Raw genomic sequence first — 16,155 nt, 5'->3', positions numbered from 1 at the left:
TTCTACGATTTTGAAACCCGTTACGAAAATGGCCGCCACGTCGCAAACTTTGTATGCGCAATCACCTTTGAAGGCGAAAAATTTACAGCGGAAGGTACCGACTGCATAGCGATGCTAATCACACGTTTCAGGCAACCCCGATACAAAGGCTACTGTTTCATAGCCCATTACGCTTCAAAATTTGACTCTTTTCTCATTCTCGAGTATTTTTGTAAAGCGGGGCTAAAGGTCGACCTCATAATGCAAGGGTGTAAATTAAAGGCGTGGTTTACTGCTTTTTTTCTTTGCATGATTGTATTTATGGGATGCAATATAACATGTCTTCGTTTTTTTTTTTTTTGCCTTATTTTTCATAAATTTCCCCTTTATTGTAAGACGCTTTCTCCTCTGTCATTTGAACGACCGGTTGACTTCCTGATTCTATGAAACCACTCCCTCAGAAACAGGCATGGGCTCAGATTGGTTAGTTGGGCCGGTGCATTGTAATTGGCTAAACTGCACAGTGCACGTTGTCCGGAAACTTCACGCTCATCACCTTTATGGGCGAAAGTTGCATGTGCTCCGGTCAAATGTAAATAATGGTTTCAATACTGCCGTCAAGTTTGAGCCAGAATCAGACCCAGAAAGCGGCAATGAAGAGAGTCAAGCAGAACCTCCCCAAACACGGCTCTTCCAAAACGTTTCTGAATGGTACATTTTTTTTATTATTATTATTCTATTCTACTATTATTATATAATAATTCCGATACGCTGTTACTTGAAAATGCCACTGCTGACACTTGTTAGCTTTTGAGATACGGGTTTCTCCTGATTAAACATTTAATATAACTGAATAAATGACTGTAATACCGCAGCTGAAACTTTGCTGTTGCGATTACATATATATATATTTTTTTACTTTATACACGTTTGTCTTACACACAAAATAGCATCGAACTAACTGGCTACTATAAACAAACAGCTTTGGCATTGGTTTACGTTCTTGATCAAATCGAAAAATTACTTCATAAAGTATACATGGAAAATACATTTACAAAATTAGTACATAATTACAAATTGCAGGTTCAAAATGTTTGTACGTGTTTGTCATATACACACGAAATAGCATAATTAAGTGGCTATAACGTGAGCGCTGGCATTTGTTTACGTCCCTGATAAAACTAAAACATTACGTCTGAAATTATACATGCAAACATTTAAAATTATTAAGTCTTACTTACAGGTTGTGGCCCAACAACGGCTGCCTCTGGGTTTAAAGTTGGAACTGCTTCATGTTTTAGAAACAGTTTCTTGTTTAATCCGGCATTGAATTCGTGGAGATTCTGGAAGCTGTCTTCCGTAAAATGCGCAGCACAGAGAGCTACGATTGTAATTTTCAGGAACATAATAAAACAGAAATTGTAGCCATTGTTGACGAACTACAGCGTCCATAGGAAGCCCGAACACAGAAGACCTGACAGCTGGGTGAAAATAACACACTTTCGACGGCATGGCTACAGCTCTCCACTATAATTCTTCCTCTTCCACAAAGCCGCAGAAATATGGCCACGCCCCATTTTTTGCATATTCCGGAGGGAGGGTTGATGTAAATGTATGGGTTAGCTACGTATAAAACCCGGGAAGTATCTCGTTGTAGTCCCATTCGAGTCGTTTTTGTAGGCATTAAACTTCCTGATTTTTAAAAGACGATATCTCTGCTTATGTTGAACTTTCAGCGCAGCAACTTTGCAGATACTGTTCATGCACCAACAGCAACATTACACACTATTTAAAATAAAAAAAGTGAAATCGCAATCAACCACCCCTTTAATCTTCATGTACGACAACGTTTTTGCATAACGGTATATAGACAGTTACGCGTTTATCCCGATGGCTCTTTCTAAGATGCCAGCTGCGTTAAACTTGACCACGATTGAAAAGGGGTACTTTCCCCACCTTTTCAACAGGGTAGAAAACGCATCCTATATTGGCCCCTACCCTGACAAAAAGTACTACAATCGTGGTAACATGACCGATAAAGATCAATTAAAGTTTGATTCGTGGTACAGTACGACTATCGGTAAATAGTTTAACTTCAGGAAAGAGTTGTACGAGTACGGGGTAAATGACGTCGTATTATTACGTGAAGCGTGCATGAAATACCGTGAGGCATTCATAAAATGTACCGAACTTGACCCTTTTGGATTCACAACACTCGCTAGCTGTTGCATGGGTGTGTTCAAAGCGCATTATCTGGACAGAGCTACTTTGGCGCTGACCCATAATAATGCATATGTCCAACAGAGTAAGACCTACTCAAACGTCTCGATCGAATGGCTCGAGTATGTGAAAAAGACTCGAAACATTGACATTTACCATGCTGTCAACCACGGCGAAGTGTCGATCGGCCGCTACTTTTTAGATGGGTACTATGAAAACGAGGGCAAACGGTACGCGTTAGAATTTAATGGCTGCGTGCATCATGGGCATGATTGTCGGTATGCCTCCTATGAGACACATCCATTATCGGGTGTTCCCTACGGGTTTCTCAGGCGCCAGTTTGATGATAAGGTTGAAATTCTACAGAATGCGTACGGTTTACAGATTGAGGTTCTTTGGGAATGTGAATGGACCAGTATGAAAAAGACCGACCCCTCTGTGATAGAATTTATGAGCACTTATTCAAAGCCCGAGCGACTGAAACCAAGAGAAGCCCTGTTTGGGGGTCGTACTAACGCTTATAAACTCTATCACAAAGCGGCAGTTGGTGAGAAAATAAGTTACGTTGATTTTACCAGCTTATACCCATTCTGCCAGGCCAGGAAAAGTTATCCGATCGAACACCCCCAAATAATTTTCAAAGATTTCGAACCAATTGAAAATTATTATGGACTTATCAAGGCGACCGTCTATCCTCCGCGTAAATTACTACACCCAGATCTCCCTTACAGATGCGGAGGAAAACTAATGTTTCCGTTATGTCGCACCTGTGCGCACGACCAAAACCAGTTAACGACATGTAACCACACAGATGAAGAGAGGGCCCTCTCAGGGAGCTGGGTTAGTATCGGACTTTTAAAAGCCATTGAGAAGGGTTATGTTGTGGCCCGGATAGATGAAGTGTGGCATTTTCCACAGCAGTCAAATACGTTGTTTTGCGACTACGTGAAGACGTTTTTACGTTTAAAACAGCAAGCGTCGGGGTACCCATCGAATGTCGTCATGGACGACGACAAAAAAGCATACATTCGTGAGTATTTTGAAAAAGAGGGGATACATCTCGACCCCGAAAAGATTGAGCACAACCCCGCTCAGAGGGCCATTAACAAATTGTTGCTGAATAGCCTTTGGGGGCGGTTCTCGATGAGGGAGGATCTACCAATAACCATTATGGTGAACGAAGCTGAAGAATTCACCAGAATTGTTTTTGGTAAAACCGACACATTGTCATGCTTTACATTTGTCTCAGACGATGTGGCTCTTATCCAGTATCGTGATCCCAAAGGGAGTGTTCGCAGGACTAGCAATATTAACGTATTTGTTGGGGCGTTTACTACTGCTCATGCTCGGATGGAGTTGTACGACCTGATGGACAAGCTTGGCGACAGATTGCTTTACTCCGATACCGATAGTGTCATGTTTGTGTCTAGGGAGGGTGACTGGGACCCCCCGCTGGGGGATCATTTGGGCGAGTTGACGAATGAAATAGACGATGGGGATCATATCACAGAGTTTTGCTCTAGCGGTCCTAAATCTTACGGCTATCGTACTGCTAAAGGCAAAGTATGCATGAAGGCAAAGGGTATAACATTGAATGCTAAAAATTCCCAAGCTATACGCTTAGATACTCTGATTGGTCTGGTTGACAGCTATGTGACGTCGAACAATGACACGCAATGCATCATGGCACACACTGAAAACATTGTAAGGAATAAAAAGACGCTCACATTGCACAATAAATCAGTTGTTAAAAGGTTTAAGGTGGTGTATAATAAACGCAGACTTTTGCCCGATTTCACCACTCTCCCTTATGGCTACTGATCCGATGCTACATAGAGGGCCCGGGGATGCTTCTGATTTTGATTTCAGGCTTCAGCATCCATTTAGTTGTGTATTAAGCGGACCCTCCAATTCTGGAAAGTCTTATTTTGTAAAACTTTTGTTGGAAAATGGTTTGAGTTTGATTTCTAAAAAAATTGAAAACATTGTTTTTCTGTATGATTGTTGGCAACCTCTGTATGATGAATTGCTCAAATTGTATGATATTAAATTTGTGGAAGGAATACCCCAGAGTCTGAATGATGATGATTTACTACCCGTCAACCAAGTTAATCTGCTGATTGTGGACGACATGATGCGTCAAGCTAGCGGAAACGGAGAGATTGAATGGGTCTTTACGCAGTACGTCCATCATCGCAATCTCAGTGCTATTTATATCGTGCAAATTTTATTTGTTCAGGGTAAATCCAGCCGCACCATCAGCTTAAACACCAATTACTTGATTCTGTTTAAAAATCCTCGTGATGTCAATCAAGTGGCGGTGTTAGGCCGACAAATGTACCCCGGAAATGCAAAATACTTTATGGAGTGTTATAACGATGCAACCAGTCAACCTTTTGGTTATTTAATGATAGACTATAAAGCAAAAACTCCAGAGCAATACCGACTCAGAACGGGGTTGCTTTCCGATCGTCAGGTGGTTTATCTCCAGAAAAAAAGAAGATTGTGATAAATCACCATGTCCGTAAGACTTTGTAAGCATCTGCCTTTGTTAAAACGTCTACATAAAGCTCCGCCTAAACGTCGGTGTCTTATTTTACAATCAGCGTCCAACGAATTCATTTTAACGCTGTGTGAAGTGGCGCTTAACATCCTCTATGGTACGATTCCGATCAGTCATCATCAGTACCGAAAACTGAAAAAGAGAAAGGCCGAAATTAAATTTGTAGCCAATAAAAAATTTGGTATATTGGCCAAGAAACGCATCTTCAACCAGAGAGGGGGTTTTCTTCTACCGCTCCTAAGTGTCGCAGTACCCTTTATTTCAAGCTTAATAGCGGCTAGACGGGGGTGATGATGGAGCATGCCGAGAAAATGTATTTAGTACCACAACATCAACTGGAAAAGTTGAAAATCTGGAAATGGTCGTGAGAATATTCAACAGGTCGTAGAGAATGATCTGGATACATCCATAAGAAATATTTTACTCAGGAACGATTTGGATCAACACGAAAAAGTCAAGCGCTACACAAATATCCTGACTAGGTTTTTAACGATTGTTAAACAAGGCGATCGGGAGAACAGCATGTTAACATTGGCGTTACCCTATCCTGACCACGGTCATAAAGACGATAATGTAGCCAGTAATGTCAAGGATGTTGGAGTTGTGGAAGATGTTGTGGGTGAAGTTCTGAAGAATGTACCATCGAGAAGCGTGAAAAACAGTAGATACATACTAGACAAAATGTCTAAAGCTAAAGGAATAAGCTCTTGGACCGAGTCTGGGGAGTTTGTGTTCAGGGGTAACACAGTGCAGGGGTCGCACATGGTTGATTTGCTAAAAAGTGTCACGGCCCCACAAAAGGTTCGAGACGATCGAAGACCTCCGGGATGGTCAGAGTTTCTACACGCTTTTGCCGAATTAAACATCCCTTTTTCTACAGTACCGAATCATCATGTTAGACGAATGATTCATTCTCTAAAGAGTAAACCTGAAGCAACGACACCACCCCATATTCGGCCTGCTAAAAAAGTACGAAGATATTCATCTCCGCCCTCAGATGGCTTGTTTAAATCCCCGACTATCGATCGAAAACAATGGTTAGAATTTTAACATGCCCATATATTCCTAATGTATGTAATATTTGAAAAGATGATACGATGTGTATGTGTGACGTTTGATTGAACTGAAATAAAAGACTGAAAAATCATGGATTTTAAGAATTTTTATTGGTTTCAGATAAATACAATGTAGATTGATCACTCAATCATGATTCAAAGCAGTATTACACGTTTGTACACAATGAATACACGAAAACATTTTTTCATTACATCCATACGGACTTAATCTCTGCACAAAGAGCGAGACCATTTTATCATTTTGAATATAGTCTTGACTATACAGTTTCAACACGTCATGATAGTTACGTCCCTTGACTAAATGATATAGAAAAAACACACAGTGTTGCCCGCAAGTATCTGATGAAAAATCCTGGACACGTCTGTTGGAATATAATACGTCGACATCGTTGGTTGTTAGAAATTTATTGATGCTGGTAGGGCTGGGCGATATGGCCAAAAAAAAATATCACGATATTTTTTTATATATCAGTCGATATCGATAATTATCGATAAATGTCAAATCTTTATTTATTTCAAGTTTAAAGACAGATTTGTACTCCTAAGTGAAAGCTGTAGAAACCAGAGCATTGTGTTTTTAAACTACTCTTTATTGTCAGAACATATCATGACAATCACTTGCCAAACAGGGGAACATTTCACAAATCCGAGGTAGAACATTCAAACATTTGACATTTTTCCTTAACAAAATAAATCTCTTTATTTCAGTAGTATTAGCTTGAGTTAGGATGCAGATTTACTTTATACAATTTATGTTCATTAACAAAAACAGTAAAATCTGTTAAAAAAAAGTAACAACATTATTTATATTTGGTAAAATGTAATATTCTTTAGTTTTATTAAAATGAACCATTGGTCATCCAGCATCATGCATTTAGATCATGATAACCACAGATAAAATGTAACTTTATGGTTTATATTGTAACTTTATGGTTTCTATGTGAGAATGGTATTTATAAAAACCAGTAGACTAAATACATTATTAAAAACTGTAATTATATTCCATTAGTCCTTTAATATGTTGTCTACATTAATAATATTATACAATTCAATATATATATATATCCCACATTTCATGGTGCAGTTGATATTACTAGGTTAACGTTACAGTAACGTTAAATCCGTGGTAAATGATGGGAATGTGTAGACGGAAAAGCTTCTGACTGTATCGTTGCGCACAGTGCTTCTCCTGTTCGTCAGCGCGGTCTCATCTGCCTTTAAACTGGTTTAAATCACTGAGACATTTTGTGTTCCTCGCTGAATTCAAGCGCTCTCACTGGATCTCACTGACCGAGAGCGATCAGAGTTAACGCGTCTGCTCGAGGGAGCTCGCGTTCGCGCTGCCGTTTGGACTTTGAGCCGAGCGGATAAACGGTCCGTGTGGCGCGCGCTGTTCAAATGAGATTCGTTCCGCTTTTGGCGCAAAAACATTATCGAACATTTATCGAACTCTTGATATCGTTTTATCGAGAAAAATTATATCGCGATAATTATCGTTATCGTTTTATCGCCCAGCCCTAGATGCTGGTTGGAAAACGATCGCTGTTGGGTGGATTACCGAAACTGTCGAAAAAACAAGCGGGGCCATCTTGATCCAAATAAATAGCAAGCCAGTGTTCACCCGGTAGGGAGGAAGGGTGTGTATTAATTATACACATTGATGGTAAGTTCCATAAAGTTTTTTTAGGTAGTTGATCGCTTGGGAGAACTCCGAGAAAATGAGTGTTGCACGTAATTTTATCCATGATAGTCGCAAGTTGTACCGTATTCATTTCAATAGTAATCGACCAGGACCTGTCTATGGTTTGACACTTCAATGATACTGTCAAAGACTGCGTAAATGAGCAGGTTAATAGTATGCGGCAGCGGTTGTCTGAATCGGGCTTCGAGTCTGATATTCCCGGACTTGATGAGTGATATGTGCTGACCACAGTCTTCATCAGGCGTGAGGTTAAAGGCGTAAAGCGTGTACCCATTCAGGAAATCACTCCTGTCGATAGAGAGCGCCTGGTTTTTAAGATGTCTTCCGGTCGTCATTGCAAGCTGATAAAATTCGCGAACAGCCAACCCTGCTTCAAAATTCGGCTGTAGAGGCTTGGCAGGGAATTGTTGTCCGTCAACGTAGACCGCTAGGAACTCCAAATCGTAATGTTTGAACGCAAATGGGTTTTTATCGTAGGCCCCTGTGAAAGCGTCGTTATCGACCATGGCCAGGACGATAGATTTTGGTAACGTTCCTAAAAACAGATTTTCTTGATTTGAAACACGAGCCCCGGCTGGTATGGAGAAATTTTTAAGACATACCCGATCTATGGGGTACTTGGTGGTAGTCGATAGCAACGCCTGGGCATGCCCCAGTCTCACGGGGGGTGATACAGATACTTTCTTGACATATAAGGATGCTGACACAATATTTAATTTGTAAGCCACGTCATCACATCTCATCAGACAGAATTCGTCTTTACCTCGAATCATACGTATTTTGATGTCAACACCGTTTAACATTAATTTTTCTTGAAAGAAAATATCGCTGTTAATAGGTGCCAACAACTCCACCACCTTATTCCCGTTTGTGTAGAGCGATCGCTTCGTCAGTCCCGCGTTACGGCCGACAGGGTCATTCACGTCCATATGACCCGCTGTGTCTTTGTAGAACAGACAGGCGGAGAAAAGTGATTCCAATGCATCTTTACTGTAGTTGATCAGACTCTCTATGATGCATCGGTACGGATATGTGCTCGAACTCTGGGATATCAGCCGATCGCCGAGGCTCACATCAACTTGGGAAAATATAGTGGCCCCGGTGTAGTTTATCAGAGCAACCCTTGAAGCGTCTGCAATGTCACCACCGTTAGGTCTCGTGATTTTAAGTTGTAGATATAGCATCGTATTATTTAGATCCACATAATCTTCACCGTTCCCTGCTATGAAAAACTCCAAAGGGCCAGAGTCCGAAATAGCTGATAAAGGGGGAACTTCTAAATAGCCGTTTTTCTCAATAACCGTTTGTGTCAGTGGTACCGTAAATAAGTCTAACTCAGACTTAATACATTCACCCGACATGCGATGCAGTAACGCCATGTTAGAATATGGATTTTATGGATCTCTTAACCGATGCTTTTCGACTCACAGACTTCTTACGTCTTCTACGTACGACTGAACGTCTCTTTGGTCCACGCTTTGTTTTCTTCTTTATCCGACGACCACGCCTCCTTACTCCCGGCGGTTTAGACATTCTCTTAGGGGCCATAACCATCAGGCCAGACCCACCTTGAGGTTTATCATTATCGCTATACGATCTCGACAATGCGTTTGAGACGACGTCGGATACTATATTTTTAGCAGCAGATTTTAGGTGGGGTTTCGCGATGCTAAATCCTCTTTTTAACAGAGGTATGGCCATCCTAAACAGACCTCTGAAAAGCCCGCCTAGCCCCGCGCCATACATAATCCCTCCCCCCGAATATCCTGGTAGACCTCCGCCGGCCTGATTTTGGTAATAGTTAACATATTCTGGGCTTCTCAGAGAAAATGGAAAAACTGGTCTATGCTGGAACCAAACTATCCCACTCTTTTGCAAGCCCCCAGATATCAACCAAAAAACAGCAGGCCCTAAAACCACCAAAGCCTGCAGGCCCCGCTCGCCCTCCCCCTCCTCCTGCAAGAGCTCTTCGGCCTCTACCACGACGACAGGGCTCACACCCTCCTCCTTCTGCTCGAGGTGAACTAAAAACAACTGATACCAGCTCTCATTGATATGTGCCGGGTCCCCGCTATGATAACAGTAACTTTCTCAAATGTTTACAGAACAAGCGGGAACCCTGTGTGCCTGTATCTTTCTCTATTGCTGTTCGATTACATGATAGAAAGTCTAAGGCCTTCAAAAGCCATACAGCAAAACCATCTAATCTGGTGCCTATTACACGCCAAACTAAGACTGCTGTGTGTACAAAAAGTAAGACTGTTAAGTTAGCACTTTTAAACATCTGCTCACTTAAAAATAAATCATTTCTAGTCAATGACTTAATAACCACATACAACCTGGATTTTATGTTTCTAAATGAAACTTGGCTAGAAGACAACTGCAGTGCAACAGTCCTCAATGAAACATCCCCTGATAACTATACTTTTATGAGTGTCTGCAGAGCGGGTAGGAGAGGTGGGGGAGTAGCTGCTCTTTTTAAAGATGTCTATCAATGTAAGCAAATATCATTTGGTAATTACCCGTCTTTTGAATATCTGGGTATTGTGTTAAAAGGTGCTCCACGCATTTTACTTATAATTGTTTACAGGCCTCCAAAATACTCTTCAGCCTTTTCTGAGGGCTTTACAGAACTGTTATCAACCATTTCCTCAGAGTTTGACTGTTTTGCTATTTCTGGAGATTTTAACATTCACATGGATAATGCAGAAAACAATATGGCAAAAGAAATCAAAACGGTTTTAAAAACTTTTGATCTGACTCAGCATGTACATGGACCGACACACAATCGTGGACACACTCTAGATTTACTCATCAGTAAGGGTCTAAACATTTCAGCGATTGTTATTAAGGATGTAGCACTGTCTGATCATTTCTGTATTTTCTTTGATATATTGATCTCTCCTGCCATTGAAGCTAGATCTGTGTCTGTCAAGAAGAGATGCTTAAATGAGAACACTAGTGTACTATTTATGAAGGCTATATCTTCAACACCAAGCATATCTGCTGACTCTGTTGATTTTCTCCTTGATTCTTTTAACTCAAAAGTTAAAAGTGTAATTGATGATATTGCTCCTGTGAAAGTCAGGAAGAAGAGTGGTAGACAAAAGGCACCTTGGAGAAACTCAACAGCAGTGCAAAATATGAAAAGACAATGCAGAAAAGCAGAGCGCATGTGGCGGAAGACAAAACTTGTAGTCCACTAGAACATCTACAAAGACACCATCCATGCTTTCAATATGGAACTAGGCAAAGCTAGACAAACTTTCTTCTCAAATATTATAAACAGCAACTTAAACAACACACGCACTCTTTTTGCTACTGTTGAGAGATTAACAAACCCCCCGAGCCAGATTCCCAGTGAAATGCTCTCAGACAGCAAGTGCAGTGAGTTCGCTTCTTTCTTCTCTGAGAAAATCAATAATATCAGAAAGGTGATCAGCACATCCTTGAGTTGCACTGGAGTCAGACAGATCAGACCACAACCTGAGAAAGTAGTTACTATGTCTGATTTCAAAGAAATTGATGGCAAAATCTTAGAAGAAACCGTACAGCACCTTAAAACATCGACCTGCGCCCTTGACGCTCTTCCCACATCTTTCTTCAAAAGTGTGTTAAACAGCTTAGAAGCAGATCTCCTAGAAGTGGTAAATGCCTCACTTCTCTCTGGAAGTTTTCCAAACTCCCTGAAAACTGCAGTTGTCAAACCCCACCTGAAAAAGAGTAATATGGATAAGACTATATTAAGCAATTATAGACCGATCTCAAATCTTCCTTTCATTGGCAAGATCATTGAAAAAGTTGTTTTCAATCAGCTGAACAAATTCTTAAGCTCGAATGGATACTTTGACAATTTTCAATCTGGTTTCCGATCGCATCACAGCACAGAGACAGCGCTCATAAAGATAATAAACGATATTTGCTTAAATACTGATACAGGCAAAATATCAGTGTTGGTACTACTCGACCTCAGTGCTGCATTTGACACTGTTGATCACAACATACTTCTTGACAGGCTGGAAAACTGGGTGGGTCTTTCTGGGATAGTCCTAAAATGGTTCAGGTCATACTTAGAAGAGAGAGGTTATTATGTGAGTATAGGAGACCATAAGTCTGAGTGGACATCCATGACATGCGGAGTTCCTCAAGGCTCAATTCTTGCGCCACTCCTATTCAACCTGTACATGCTTCCAATGAGCCAAATAATGAGAAAGAACCAAATCTCTTACCACAGCTATGCAGACGACACACAGATCTACTTAGCCCTATCGCCTAACGATTACAGCCCCATTGACTCCCTGTTCCAATGCATTGATGAAGTAAACAGTTGGATGTGCCAAAACTTTCTTCAGTTAAACAAAGACAAAACTGAAGTCATTGCGTTTGGAAACAAAGATGAAGTTCTCAAGGTGAACGCATACCTTCACTCTAGAGGTCAAACAACTAAAAATCAAGTCAGGAATCTTGGTGTGTCTCTAGAGTCAGACCTTAGCTTCAGTAGTCATGTCAAAGCAATAACTAAATCAGCATATTATCATCTGAAAAATATTGCAAGAATAAGATGCTTTGTTTCCAGTCAGGACTTAGAAAAACTTGTGCATGCTTTCATCACCAGCAGGGTGGATTATTGTAATGGACTCCTCACTGGCCTTCCCAAAAAGACCAGAAGACAGTTGCAGCTCGTACAGAACGCTGCCGCCAGGATCCTGAGCAGAACCAGAACATATGAACACATCACACCAGTCCTCAGGTCTTTACACTGGCTTCCAGTCACATTTAGGATTGATTTTAAAGTATTATTACTGGTATATAAATCATTTAATGGCCTAGGACCTAAATACATTGCAGATATGCTCACTGAATATAAACCCAACAGATCACTCAGATCATTAGGATCACATCAACTAGAAATACCAAGGGTTCACTCAAAGCAAGGAGAGTCCGCTTTTAGCCATTATGCTAGCCGCAGCTGGAACCAGCTTCCAGAAGAGATCAGGTGTGCTCCTACAGTAGCCACATTCAAATCCAGACTCAAAACACATCTGTTTAGCTTTGCATTTACTGAATGAGCATTGTGCCACTGTTCGTAGAACAGTATTTGAATGACGATATTAAAGTTTTAGTCTGAGAAAGAGCTAAGAATGTGAATGCAGGGCTAAGGAAAGTGAAAAGAATGTGCAAGTAAATGAAAGAGAAAAGAAAGTTGATACAGGGAAGTCGTAAGAAGATTGAAAGAGAATAGAAAGTTGATAGATGGTAAGTCGTAAGAAGATTGAAAGAGAAAAGGAAGTTGATAGATGGTAAGTCGTTAGAAGATTGAAAGAGAATAGAAAGTTGATAGATGGTAAGTCGTAAGAAGATAGAAAGAGAAAAGGAAGTTGATAGATGGTAAGTCGTAAGAAGATTGAAAGAGAATAGAAAGTTGATAGATGGTAAGTCGTAAGAAGATTGAAAGAGAAAAGGAAGTTGATAGATGGTAAGTCGTAAGAAGATTGAAAGAGAATAGAAAGTTGATAGATGGTAAGTCGTAAGAAGATTGAAAGAGAATAGAAAGTTGATAGATGGTAAGTCGTAAGAAGATTGAAAGAGAAAAGGAAGTTGATAGATGGTAAGTCGTAAGAAGATTGAAAGAGAAAAGAAAGTTGATACATGTAAGTCGTAAGAAGATCCTTTTAAAAGAAAGATCTATAATAGCTACCGGTTGATATAAAATACGTCCGACTGTTTGCACTGTATTTTATTTATTTTTTTATTTTCCAAACTGTGATTCAGGAAGATTTTACTAATTTTTAGGGCTGTCTGATTGGAAGAGATTTTGAAGGGGAACGGGAGAGCTTCACTCCGACGAGGCGAGTGAAGATTATCTATACTATGGAGAGTATAGAGGTTCGCTGTTTGTTTAAAACAGCAAAAGTGAAACGTGCTCTATGGGGGCCCCATTGGGCTATTCTGGTGAAAGACACCACCCCAGTAGAGGACGTCCCTGGATTAGGTCCAGTGGCACCGCAAACCTGCTCAATCACTTCCATCTCAGATAGGGGTGATTATTAATTATCAGGGCTGTCTGATTGGAAGAGATTTTGAAGGGGAACGGGAGAGCTTCACTCCGACGAGGCGAGTGAAGATTATCTATACTACGGAGAGTATAGAGGTTCGCTGTTTGTTTAAAACAGCAAAAGTGAAACGTGCTCTGTGGGGGCCCATTGGGCAATACTGGTGTAAGACACCACCCCAGCAGAGGACGTCCCTGGATTGTAGGTCCAGTGGCACCGCAAACCTGCTCAATCACTTCCATCTCAGACACGGTTTTAATTATTCTTATTTCTTTTGATTATTTTAATTTCTTCTATGTAAAGCACTTTGAATTACCACTGTTTAGCTTTGCATTTACTGAATGAGCACTGTGCCACTGTTCGTCCGACTGTTTGCACTGTATTTTATTTTCTAAACTGTTTTAATTATTCTTATTTCTGTCACGATCCGGTTCTCTCTCTCTCTGTTTTCCTGTCTGTGGTTCACTCATCCACACACACACACACACTCAGCTGTTTCTCATCTAATCAGCGATCGCGCTGCGTCTACACTCTCATTCATGTTTTCTCTCTCTGTCACACTACTCGCAGCTGTTCCTCATTTTGATCAGCACTTGCACTGATCACTTCTCATCTGTTCCTCCTTTCCTCTAATTCTCTCCACTACTTCTAGTCTTGGTTTTCTCTGCTTCCTTGTCGGATTATTGTTCAATGTACAAGCTTATGCTCTGACTCTACGTTGTCTGTTGCCAGTGCTTCCTTCCATGGAGATTGTCTTGTCCTGTCCAGTCGTGAGTTTTGTGTTGGATCTTTAACATTGTTCTCTGCCCAGTTACCCTGCTGTTTTGTGGCCTGTCATCTAACCAGCTACCTGCAAGTTATCATCCTCGCTGCTCGGGGACAGAGCATTGTTGCCGCTCGCCTATTTCCCTCTGCGCTGGACTCTCTGCATCGGCAGTTCACCTGCTAGAGCCACATTGTTTGTTTACTTCAGATCTGTGTCTTCCTTGACGACAGTCTCCTGTGTTACAGTTTCGCTGTGAATAAACTTTATTTTGCATTCACCTCTGCATTTGGGTCCGCTGTATATTCCACCTGACAGAATAATCCGACCAAGATGGACCCAGCAGAGGAAGCACCTTTTCGTGCTGCGCTTGAAGTGCAGGGAGTTATGCTGGGAAAACACGAGGAGGAGATTTCGGAGGCTCGACGTGCCGTGGAGAGTTTGGCTGCCCAGGTGACTGATTTATCTTCTCGCCTTCTTCATTTCCATCTGGAGAGACCTGCTCAACGGGAGAATGCTTCCGAGCCCAGGATCAACAATCCTCCGTGTTACGCCGGTGAGCCAACAGAATGCCGATCTTTTCTTACGCAATGCGAGGTTGTGTTTTCCCTGCAGCCTACCACTTATGCTCGGGACCGAGCGCGCATTGCCTACGTGATATCCCTGCTGACCGGCAGGGCACGCGAGTGGGGAACCGCCGTCTGGGAAATGGAATCAGACCTTACTGACCGTTATGATCTGTTCAAAGAGGAGATGGTCAAGGTTTTCGATTGCTCCGTTCATGGTCAAGAGGCTTCCCGTTTACTCGCTGTGCTTCGCCAGGGGAGGCGCACTGTGACGGACTACGCTATCGAATTCCGCACCCTGGCTACCACATGTGGGTGGAATGAGCCAGCCCTATTTGCACATGTCACGAGGTGACGAAATTCCAACTTTCCCCCTGTGAGGCGGAACTAATGTTCATCGCGATTACCTCCCGCCGGACCCATAACAATGGAACACCGGGCTACTTCCGGTTTAGCGCAACATCCCCGCGAATGGGGTGATTAGCCGAAATCGCCGGCAGCTGGGCACGAGGGGATTGGAGCTCCGCGATTGGGACAAGTTGCAATATGGGGAGGATAAGAGGAGAGAGGACAAACACAGGAGGGTGCGGGGGAAGGCATGCGGGCCGTGGAGTTCTGAAGGAGCAAGTAAGCTGGCGATCGGGCATGACAATTGATACACGGGAGTAAGAGCTGGACACATTGTGGAGGGGAGAGAAAATTGTTGGATGTGGGATCTTTTGTGAAGGAACTGTGAGTAGACCGCTTGACCTCAAAATCTTCTCTCACCGTATATTCTGATGTGAATGTTGGGCAGGAAATGGCAACGGCCTTACGCCTTATATTTTCCACTTGAGGGTTGATTTGCAGTGATGGAATGACGTGATGCACGGTTTTGATGTGTGAGTGTATGCTTAAACCCGCTGAAGCCTTTCCACTCACCTGCATGTCATTATAGATCCCTTGAGAAAAAGCTCACTGTGTTGTACCTTACAGCAAAGAGAGAGAAGGTTATGTGAAGATCCATCGAGAGGGAGAGAGTGTGCGTAAATACGAAATTGATTGACAGTGTACTATCTACTCATCTGCTTCATTGAGAAGACGCCAGCCGTAAGTTCTCTGTTGACTCTGAGAAGAAGAGAATTACGTATATACTTTACCTGCCTGCTTTGCAGTGTTTTCCTCCCACGAGCCCCGTGTATGCCCAAACGTCTGGGTGTGGAAGTCACTTACTCATCTGCTTCATTGAGAAGA

At 41.9% G+C, this 16,155-nt stretch overlaps 1 protein-coding gene across 1 annotated transcript; it reads right to left on the bottom strand.

The window, feature by feature from the left end:
* Nucleotides 1–7,611: 7,611 nt before the first annotated feature.
* Nucleotides 7,612–8,919, bottom strand: LOC306988783 (uncharacterized protein F54H12.2-like; the record flags this gene model as incomplete). The annotated part of the gene is made up of 1 exon (XM_079593932.1): nucleotides 7,612–8,919. The coding sequence occupies one exon, from the start codon at nucleotides 8,917–8,919 to the stop codon at nucleotides 7,612–7,614; it is 1,308 nt and encodes a 435-aa protein (XP_079450058.1).
* Nucleotides 8,920–16,155: the final 7,236 nt, after the last annotated feature.

This window comes from Phoxinus phoxinus, assembly GCF_949152265.1.
Source record: "Phoxinus phoxinus genome assembly, chromosome: 20".
Taxonomy (NCBI): domain Eukaryota; kingdom Metazoa; phylum Chordata; class Actinopteri; order Cypriniformes; family Leuciscidae; genus Phoxinus; species Phoxinus phoxinus.
The sequence above is the reverse complement of the archived record's forward strand: the minus strand, read 5'-3'. Positions and strand labels throughout refer to the sequence as shown.